We start from the raw sequence: 11,259 nt of genomic DNA, 5'->3' as shown, positions 1-11,259 counted from the left end.
GGGACACTGCCAGGGATGCAGGGACAGCCCCAGCTGCTCTGGGCACCCTGGGCCAGGGCCTGCCCACCCTCCCAGCCAGGAATCTGGACCTCCAAGGTACACCACAGAACCCACCCTCCAGAGTTCTGATGGTTGAAATGCACCTTGAGGTAGGATTTTTCTGTATAATTGCTCCAGTGGAACCATCCCAGCTGTCAGGCAGAAGACAGGGAAGCCAGTGAAAATATTTTGTGTACAAATAAAAATTGCCATATGTCTTCAGGGACACATTTAAAGTTCTGTAAATTTTCGAGGAGAAAAAAGCGTTATCCTGTGAAGACTCCCATTTTTCATTTAAAATAATCTCTCAGCTAATTTCGCTACATAATTCCAATGATTTAATAAATCTATAAAACAATGAACGTGCAACATTTTCTTTCAAAAGTGCCAAGGGTTTTGCTGTATTTTCTCCTTTAGCCATTGACATCCCTCATCTAAGTCTCATTTAAGGCCAAGGGAAGGGATTGTGCCCCTCTGGCCCTGGGCTCAGGTGAGAGCCCACCTGCAGAGCTGCCCCAGCCCTGCTCCAACAGCACAAGGACAGGGAGCTGCTGGAGCCAGCCCAGAGGAGGCCACGGAGATGCTGCCAGGGCTGAGCCCCTCTGCTCTGCAGCCAGCCTGGCACAGCTGGGGCTGTTCAGCTGCACCAGAGAAGGCTCCAGGGACACCTGCGAGCCCCTGCCAGGGCCTGCAGGGGCTCCAGGAGAGCTGCCCAGGCACTGGGGACAAGGCATGCAGGGCCAGCAGCCAGGCAATGGCTTCCCAGGGCCAGAGGGCAGGCCCAGATGGGATATTGGGCAGGAATTGCTGGCTGGGAGGGTGGGCAGGCCCTGGCCCAGGGTGCCCAGAGCAGCTGGGGCTGCCCCTGCATCCCTGGCAGTGTCCCAGGCCAGGCTGGACAGGGCTTGGAGCAGCCTGGGACAGTGGAAGGTGTCCCTGCCCATGGCAGGGGTGGGGCTGGATGAGCTTTATGGTCCCTTCCAACCCAAACCACTCTGGGATTCTGTGATTTATGCACATGCACAAGGCGTGGCTTTTCCTCTCCTTTTCTCCACTCATTTGCAATGGCTCTCAGGGCCATAAGACTCCACACTCAGTGAGTTTCTTATTAGCTGCCAATATTTCAGCAGCTCTGAAATCAGGTTAAAACTTCTAAAACCTCCAGTATAATAAGTAAAAGTGATTGTCCTAATTTCTGTTTGTAAACTACTTAGAAATGTTTCCACTGGATGGAAGTATACGTTGAAAGGGTTTATTTTTTGCATTCCCATTTTTGACCAAGAGCCACAATTTCTTCAAAAGTGTTTATTTCACAAATTTCTTTTTATCCCCAGCTGAATATTACAGTGACTATTACAAGCATTTTCTTATAAACAAAGGTGTAGTTTACAGATTTGTTCAAAATGGAAAAATATTTTATAAGCAGTAGTATTTCATCTACAGTATTCACTCATGTATATCATTCAACTTTGACAGCAGCTATACCTTCTGCTCCTTAAGGTAATGACACGTCACACCACAAAAAATAAAATAAAAATATCCCCAAAGATTTCAATATAGTAGCACTTTTTAAATATACTTCTTTTCTTCTGATTTCAAATTAATCTGAAAGTCTTTGTCCACTGGCATTCACACCTTGAAATAATTTGGATACTCATCAAGGTGATGTCTTGTGGATTGTTTTACTTAACATCTACCTTGCTAGTATTTCTTTCAGAAAAAAAAGATAAATTTATGACTGTAATATATATGTGAATCAATAAAGTTTGAGGAAAAAGCTTCATGGAAGTTCATGCAATTCATTTTAATTAGGTTCTATTTATATGCAATGATAAAATGCTAATTTTCCAGTTAATGGTCCAAAAGAATAAGTTTGCACAATTTTATTCATTTACTATTGAAAATGGAGGAAAACAACCATTGTTTCAAGTGCAACTTTTTCATTTGCACCTTTTGCAAATCACACAAACGAGGAATCCTGTCCTGCAAAGACTTCAGTGTTCAAGTTGCAGGGTGATGAAAAGCAGCCACTGTGCTTAAAACATGCCCACACTTCGGTACTGTTTCACAAATGCAAAGAAATTTTTGGTAATCCAGTGGAATAAACTGCATGAGCAAAAAAATGTTTGTAATGTAGGATTGCAAAAATTCAGTCTTGAGGTCTAATGTTCTTTTTCTACAGTCACCTACAGCAGCTTTATCAGATAAGTAACCTCAGCTACAAAATGGCAATTAAAAAAATAAAAAAGGAAGAAGAAAAAGAACTTTGTGGTGAAAATGAAACATGGACATTGTCCTGGATGCTTCTTGTAGGTCAGCCAGCATATGCCTCGACTCATATTTGAAGTGTTGGTGCTGTAATGCTGGTGATTACATGGGCATTTTGATGGTTTATTTTATTTTATTGTATTCCCAATAGTGCATTTCTGAGATATAAGCCATCATATTTGCAGAAATCACTGTGGGTCACTATTGTTTAGGTTTTTTTTCCCCAAGAACTTCAAAGTGTTTTTGCAGACCTCTTCAATGTAAGATTTTATGAGTAGGCTTTTATATCCATAGACAACTTTTTCTACGACAGAATAACAAAAATATTCCAGTGTTTTAATGCTTATTTTAGAGAAGGAGTGGTTGAGTTAAACAGCTGAAGGCACAGAGTGGGAAAATGCTAAACATAATAATCAATATTTAAAAATAAAGAAAAATCTGGAGAAGAGCCAGCTTTCTCTAAACCATGCTTTGTGTTCATTTTGCTTTTTAAATAAAGAAGTGTAAATCTGAGGAAAGAAGGCATGCTTGAGCATAGCAATTTAACTAAATTAACATTTAAATACAAATTTTAAAAAGTGCTAACAGAAAAAATAACATATATAAAGGTGTTTCATACAGTGTTCTCTTCCAGAAGGATCTCAGTGGATAAACCACGGGATCACAGATCAGGATGTTAAATCCCAGTTCCCATCTACACATACTAAGAGTTTTTAAGAAAGAACATATAAATTACAATCCTGAAAGTGCCAGTGAAGGACCATTATCCCCTAGAAGACCATTAAGCACATTTTACAGTGGTAATCAGCAACAAAGTCACTGCAGAAGAGGATTCTGCAGCAGCCTGTCACTTAGTCTGAGTGATAAGCATAGGCTTAATCAATGCATTGGGAATTGTACTCCAAATAATTTACATCAGAAAGAGGTAGAGACCTGAACTGCCTGAAACTGCTGACCTAACATGAATCCTGAGCAACAGCTCTCTGTTTAAACCACCTTACAGAAAGGCTGAATCCTGCTTTGAATTATTTATTCTTAAACCAGACTGTTGGAGCGTGGAAGAAAGGGAGAGGCGACAACTAACAAAATTCAGAGCACTGCAAGGAGATTCATTGTGAAAAGAGGTAGGCGAAAATAAATAAAGATATAGTGGGCGAGTGGGTGGCAGGGCTTGCTGGGCACAGGCAGCAACTGGTGGCATTACCCTCATTGTATAGCCAGGGGAGATGAAGGCACTACTGAAGACACAGCAGAGATGAGTGCCCAAGGACTGCAGTTTGGAGACAGTCCTGGCTCTTTACAAGCAAAATATCTGTAATTCAATGGGTGATGGTTAAGGGGGAAAAAATTACTTTTTAGCCTGAAGTCTGTCCTTCAGTGGTAACAGTTGCTCTGAACTATAGTCTCTGTTTGAATCAAGGTATTTACCCACTAGCATGGACCGATATAACTCTGCACAGCACTCAACAGTTTCTTTTAAAATGTGCTTTTTTTGGATAGTCATATACATATATAGTACATACAGGACTACTGCAGTTCGTATATACACCGATTATATACATGATGCCTAAAACCCAACATGCTGCTTGCCTAGAAAGGAAACTGCAGCAGGCAGGAGTTAGTGTATCTCCAAGAAACTTCACATTCTACTTTCAGTCTCTGAGCAGACAGCCTACCTGGTCATAAATTTGCTGTTTGGATTTACACCAGCTAAAAGGAGTCAGATGGAGAGAGTGGATTTTTCTCAGAAAGCTTCTAGTCATGATGGAGCTGCGGACCACAGGAGGAGCCACAAAAGCAGGTGAGTGAAGATTGATTTAAACAAGAATATTGTGGAAGTGGAAAGGGCAGAATGCTGGCAGCCACACATCCTGACTGCAGTTTGGCACGTTGTGCTGTGGCAGAAGCATCCCCACGCTGAGCAGTCGTGGAGCAGCTCTGACCCTGGGGAACCCACCTCCTCCCCTGCCCAGCAGCCACTGAGAGCTCTGTGTGGGCTGCCAAGGACCAAAGAAAAACCAATGCCTGGTCTCCTTCAGCGTCTCTGTGGTGAGGTCAGAGGGTTGGTTTGGCTTAGTTTATAAGTCTGATTTAAAAAAAGAAAAAAACAAATAGAATCTGAATTGAAAGCAATTATTCATTTAAGGTCGTTGTAGTTTGGGTTAACTCTTAAAGAAATGGCTTATGTTTCTAACATACCACCTGACAGCTTTTTTTTTTTTTTTTTTTTTTATTAGAACATTTCATCTCTTTTAGAAATTTTTAAATTTCTAAAATATATCCAAGCTGTGTATTTGCATGATTCGTAACATTCTGGATGGCTACTGAAGTGAATGGAGTTTTTCCATGGACAGCTACAGCTAGGATTAACCCACTGAACACAGGTAGGGCTGGATGACTAAACTGGGTTCCTTAGCATGATCTGTGCATGGGGTTCTGACACTGGCCGTGTAAGAGGTACAAGAACCTTGACAGCCACAGGATGAAAGTGTTTGACACTCGAAAGCACAAGGAAAGCCAACAGCAGGGATCAGGATGATGCTATACTAGAAGCAGAAGGCTTAAGGCAGTCCTTTGCATCATGATTATTTCACTAGGGCAAAGCCTTTGCTAACGTAAATTTGGTAATGCAAGAAAGTCCACTGGAACAAATCCCTGCCCATTTATCTAAATTTCCATGAAGCAGATGCACTGAATGTCTTTAGGAGGAGCAACAGCATTTCCCAACCATACTATTTGTGACAATTTCCACATCAGTGGAAACAAGCAGCATCCCAGTCTTTTTACCTTTTTGGTGTGATAAATACACACCTTCTGCAATTTACCTTTTCAATTCACTATCATGGATGCAGTTACTAGCAAGAACTGAAACCAGAACTGCATGTTCTGCTATTCATACACACAAGACCACCTGCTACTAGACAAATGACACATCCTTCAAGGCAGCACAAGTGTCTCAAATTTTGTTTTTGTCATAGACACCTATGAAAATCAAAATAAGCTGTCTCCCACTTCCTGGCTTTTGGAGATGATTATGGGCGTTGAACTATGTCAACACAAAATCAAACATTAAAAAATAAATCTATTTTTCAAGTATCCTTATTTCTGAGATGCGAATTACCAAAAAAAAAAAAAATCACATACAGACCAGTGTCTTTTTAGTGTACATTTTAGCATCCATTTGTTACTGTGTACTGGTTCTTCCATAAGCCTGTTTGGTCCATGTTTAAACAGCTCTTGAATTCTTTTTATGATTTTTCTTCTTTTGTGGGAAGTCTCTGGGTGTGAGAGGTGAGTTTAATTCTACTTTCTTCAGACTTTATTGAGAAAATCCAAGTTGAGAGAAGCAGGGAGATGAATGGAGTCCATGGTGATGGCAGATGGGTTGAATGGGAAGAGAACTGGGAACATGTGCTTGAAGTCTAACAGCAGCTGTGGAGGGTCATTCCGTTCCTGCAACTGCTTCTGTTGGGTGAGGGAGAAGAAAACAAATTTAGCATCAGTTTTTGTGTTTAGCAAAGGTTTGAGAATGTGCATCATTTTACAGATACTGCAGAAAATGGTGAGAACTATTTTGTTCTCTTCTGCAGCACCTTTCCTTCTGAGCAAGTATTGACAGGAACTTCTGTACAGACTGTAAAAAACTCTGCTTCAGGAGAACCTGGTTACATTTTCTACATGACCACAAAGATACGGGAGCTGGAAACAAGATGACCCCCTTGGCACAGCAAAACCAGGACCACATGACACCGGCAGACCACCTTTGATTCAGCTGCTCAGCCACGGTGATGTGATCTGGGGGTAGCTGAACACATGCCCTTCCTTTTTCTCCATGCTCCTTGTGAGCATTAAAAGGTGTTTGGCTTAAATTTGTTTATTTTTTCCTTTAGTTGCCAATTCCTGCCTCTTATCTCAGAAGTAACTCAATTTCACCAACACTTTGTTGACTCCTGCAACCTTAATCCTTGGTTGTGTTGCTACTGAAGAGCCGAATTAGCTGAGCATGGGATTTGGGCGCTTATTGCCCTCTGTGATTAACAGCCTGGTTATCCCTGCAGCTGTTTGCTGTAAGTGTGTGTGCACACAGTGCACTGAATTCAGGACAACCTGCAGCAGCATGCCTTCTATAAATGCCCGAGTTAGCAGTGATTTAATACAGATGCCACTAGAACTGCAGAGATGCCATTTGTGCCCTCCAATTGATACCCTTCAAATTTACCTGAATGTTTCGTATGAAAGCTACTGTCACACGTTCTTCAAACTCGTTCACAGGAGTGTAGAGATTAAGTATCTTTACAATCTGTTAAAAAGAAAAGATGGTTACAATTGTGAGAAGCTAAACTTCTCCAAAACACAAAGCACCAGCAGCAGGCTGTCATGGCCACAAGTCTGCCATGACAAAACAGAGAAAAGAAGCAGCAGAAGTATCATCCTGGTGTTTTTCTTAGCCTGGCTGTAAGGTATTGCAAGATCTATGGACCTGTCAAAATCACTTCTTATGGGAACGTCTGTAAATTGGCAACAGACTTGGACAACAGATTTATACAGGGTTGGCACATGGTGACATGGGTGACTTCTGATGTCACCTCTACAATACTTCTCTTGACACTCTCTCACTCCCACTCCTCCCCTCAGCTTTTCTCAAAAATGCATGTTCAGGACAAGGTGATGCAGATACATTAGAAAGGCTCTCCAAGAACCACTGGAAATCAGCTCACACCCCCCACTTCTCCCTGCCTACAATATTATCAAATTAAGGACAGACAATCCATCAGTAAAAAACAGGAGTTTATATCCTCCAGGAATGGAGTCTCAAAGTTCAAGGTCATATCCAGCCAGCCTAGGTTGGTACTTCAAAACCTCCCGCCCCAAACAGGAATCCTTGGTGGGCATCCTGCAGACACAGCCAGTTTAAGAGCTGGCAAAAGACAATAGATGTGGGAATCCTTAAAATCAGAGGGTTTTGGGAAAGCTGCAAAAGGCAGCCTCAGAGACAGCAGAGCTGCGATTAGAGCTAGGCGGGTTTAAAGTGCCAAGGATCTGACTTACACAACAAACTCCTCGGGGCTGGGTTTCACCTTTGCACATTTCTGGAGCTCCAGTGCCATCAGTGGCGCTGTAAGAGAGGGGCCACCACTGTGACCACCTCTGGGAGGGGCTAAGATGTAATATCAGTCCTGAAAAGCACAGGCTGAAGGAATGGCACCCTGAAAGAATGGCACTGAAGGAATAGCACTGAAGGAATGGCACCCTGAAGAGCTGGCAGCAGGAGACCACCCTTTCCCACTCCTCAATTGCCTGTGCTGTAAACCCCTGCTCTGCTCCCTACCTGCTGGGTTGTGAGCGACGTGCACAAGGAGCAGATGGCCTCAGCATCCTCTGAGGTTTTCTTTTTCAGCTGCAGGAGCTGTGCTGCCTGAATCAAGGGCTCCAAAGTTTGTGCTGCTCCACTCTGCTGCAGATTCTTCCCACGCAGCCATTCCTCCAGCTGGCTGATGTTAAACCTGCATAAGCAACCGAGACAGGATGTGAGCTCAGAGGTAAGAAGCAGCATCTTCAAAACTCCTCTTTGGGGCTCAAGGTATGTTGCAGTGCTGGTGTATGTGGCTTTTTGTGATGTGTATTTGTGATACACGCAGCAAGAGACAATCAGACCAAAGCTTAGTACTCAACAACTCAGAATAAAATATATACTCCAAGTACTTTAGAAATAGATGAACCATGTAATAGCCAAACAACACAAGGGAGGTGCTTTTCTACAGCATTCAGATTCCTCCAAGTTTCAACAATTAAAATGAAGCTTTTAACCAGCTTTTAAATGCTAACAAGATCCTGCAAAGTACCCAGATACCTTTCAGAATATCTACAAAGAAAATGCTTTTGCTCTGCCCACTGTCCTCAAGGGAAACACAGTAAGATCCACGTGGGAAGGGGAGAGGGTAGCAAAAGGAAGATTTAACTAATTTGCACTGAGAAGTGCACTTTTTTTTCCTATTTTCCACCAACTTATAACATTAACAAAACTTTCCTAAGCAGGCAGAGCCCTGCCCCAAGCTACAGCCCCACCTCAGCTGCATGCCCGTGCTCCACGAGCAGACATCCTTCCTCAGCAGCAGGTTGTTGAGGGCGATGGCGTTGATCATGTAGAAGAGTTGCTTGAACACCTGCTGGATGATCTCTGGGTCCAGGCCCTGGTCACACATGATGCTGTGGAATGTGTTCAGCTGGCGAATCATTTCATCCAAGCTGTAGGAGCTGTCAACCGCATTGGAGGAATATTTCCTGTAGCCCACCGGTTTGACACTGGAAAGCCCTTGGATACTCTCATTTTCCAACACAGCAGACACTGGAAAAATTGGGGGAAATGGGTTAAAAAGCCTGCATCTATCTATTTGTCACTAGAGAGAAGAACTGACCCCTCCATGGGCGGCAATGAACATGTATCAGTCTCAATGATGCAGCACCACAGATGCTGCGAGAACCGACAGCGGGACAGATCCATGGTTTACTCTGACAATATGAAATAGTTAAAAACCACACAAATATCATAGAACTATGCAAGAGTTTGGTGTGGAAGAGACCTTAAAGGCCATTTAGGTCAAACACCCCTGCCATGGGCAGGAAAACTTTCCACCATCCCAGGTTGCTCCAAGCCCTGTCCAGCTGGGCCTTGGACACTTCCAGGGATGGAGCATTCCTCAGATGAATCCTCAGGGATTTGGCTGAAGAGATAACTCTTCTCATGCCTTCTCTCACACCCTCAAAAACAAGGTCTTTAGGAGTCTTTTTCCTCTTCCCAATCCCCTCCTCTCTTATAACGTACATTTCCATCCAGAAAAGATTAACCAGAACCTGATCTGGAGGAGAAAGCAGACCCACCAGCACACCCTCACCTCTTCCACTGCCTCCCCAACAGAAATAAAAGAGATATCTTCTGGAGTGGGAGGAAAAACCCTCATCCCTATTGGCTCTTATCATGAGGGAAGATAAAAACTCTCTGGGTCATGCTGGCATTGTGCAAAGGTCTGGAAAACAGCTGGAGCAGATAATGTGGGCCAAGGAACATGCTGCTGAAGGGCAGCTGTGAGCTCACCGATCATGGGCTGCAGGATGCCCTCTGCAATGTTGATGAGCTGCTGGTAGATCTGGATGGAGAGGTGGCCCAGCACCTGGCGGTACTCGGTCAGGTCGAAGTTCTTCAGGCAGTGCTCATTCTGCTTCGCCGTGTTTTGGGTCATGAAACCCTGAAAAGGAGATTGAAACACCCAGGCTCATTATCCCACCCACTGACAGTGCATCAAAACAAGTGCATTAAAACCCCCCTGCACCCTTACAGTACAGTATACCAAAATATGTTACCAAAGTACATTATAGAAAAGATCAAAACGCATAAATCACCTTTCAGTTACCCAGGCATTTGTTTATAAATTATTACTAGAGAACTACCTTTTGAAGAAAATCATTAAACTGCCAGTTTTTCATTTTATCCTTAGCAAGGATCTGCACACTTGTATTAACTGAAACATATAGGAGTAGAAGATGACATTTCAGGCCCTCTGAAACTACCTTTTCAGCTTATCCTTTTGAGTTCCAACTGTTTATGGGAAACAAAATATTTTTAAATTAAGGTTCTAGAAAATTGAAAAAAAAATTATGACTGCATGTTACGTGCTTTAACAACATTTTAAATTGTTCTGAAATTCATAAATCTCCTGAAATAACTGAATTTGTTGCCTGTCTTTTGCTGATACAGCTGATCTATAATCCTGCATTTGGCTGCTGTAAGCCCTCAGTTCTGGGTTCATATATTAATACCAGTTTTACTGGCAGAAGCCAATGAGATGCTTTAATTAACACAGATCCCTTAATTGCCTGTTCATATGGTCTTACTTGGTGTGAAAATGAGAACTATGAAACTGTTTTTGTTGGCTGCTGACTGGCAAAATGCAAAAATACAACATCTACCAATTAGACTTGATTTCACAATTTCCCCATTTTCCTGACTAATCGTAGAGCACCATGCTCTTCACCTGACAGGACTGCATGTGGGTTGGGATTTTCTTTTCAGCCTTTTCTTAAAAATAGGCCAGATTTAAAACTGAAGATAACAGTATCTTGCAAACAGCTCTGTAGTATTTCTCCCCTCTATATTTTGCAACAATTGCCAATGGAATTTGCAAACAGCCGGTTCATTTAACACAGTAAATCACGGCAAGCAATGCAAAAGTTAAGACTGTGTTTTAACCCAGCTGGTTTTCTGGGGATTTTCTTTAAATGCAGTATTATTATCCAGACAGAAGAGGGCAAACAAGAGCACAGCTGCTAGTAAGTGCTCTCTAAAATATTTTTAATTTAACTTTTAATTTTAAACCTTTGAAATCCAGTGCTGAGGTTTTACACATAAACCATTATCTCTTGAATGACCTGAATAGTTCATTTAATTTTATTAATTTTTTTTACCGTTTGAATGCTGAATATATCTAAATAAATATCTAAAGACTAAAAAGAAAAATAAAAGTGTCTGGGTCTGTTGAAAATTTTAATATGTAGAATACATAGCTGTAAGGATGGCAGTGTGTAATGTTGTAGGAGAACTGTGATAATCCCATTCTTTTGAAAGGGATCATCTTTAATAAAACTTATTCCAAGCTATGAAATATTGTTTAATGAAAAGCTGTGGGACTGACTAAAACCAGGAGAACAACCTTCAAAATGGTTCACCAGAAAGAGCACAGAAAGGCTGGCACAGCTGGGGCTGTTCAGCTGCACCAGAGAAGGCTCCAGGGACACCTGCGAGCCCCTGCCAGGGCCTGCAGGGGCTCCAGGAGAGCTGCCCAGGCACTGGGGACAAGGCATGCAGGGCCAGCAGCCAGGCAATGGCTTCCCAGGGCCAGAGGGCAGGCCCAGATGGGATATTGGGCAGGAATTGCTGGCTGGGAGGGTGGGCAGGCC

The 11,259-nt window shown here is 42.6% G+C and overlaps 1 protein-coding gene across 1 annotated transcript in view; it reads right to left on the bottom strand.

Annotated features, from left to right (window-relative positions):
• Window positions 1-1,329: 1,329 nt before the first annotated feature.
• The window catches only part of MYO5B (myosin VB), a gene marked incomplete at its 5' end in the record, with an annotated part of 99,866 nt that continues 89,936 nt past the window's right edge, over window positions 1,330-11,259 (bottom strand). Inside the window, 5 exons of the mRNA XM_038124351.1 lie at window positions 1,330-5,772; window positions 6,527-6,607; window positions 7,637-7,811; window positions 8,374-8,653; window positions 9,401-9,551. Coding sequence (XP_037980279.1) covers window positions 5,620-5,772; window positions 6,527-6,607; window positions 7,637-7,811; window positions 8,374-8,653; window positions 9,401-9,551 — 840 coding nt within the window. The remainder of the gene's footprint in view (window positions 5,773-6,526; window positions 6,608-7,636; window positions 7,812-8,373; window positions 8,654-9,400; window positions 9,552-11,259) is intronic.

Source organism: Motacilla alba, chromosome Z (genome assembly GCF_015832195.1).
Source record: "Motacilla alba alba isolate MOTALB_02 chromosome Z, Motacilla_alba_V1.0_pri, whole genome shotgun sequence".
In the NCBI taxonomy this organism is placed as follows: Eukaryota; Metazoa; Chordata; class Aves; order Passeriformes; family Motacillidae; genus Motacilla; species Motacilla alba.
Note: the sequence above shows the minus strand (reverse complement) of the source record. Positions and strands in the feature narration are given on the sequence as shown.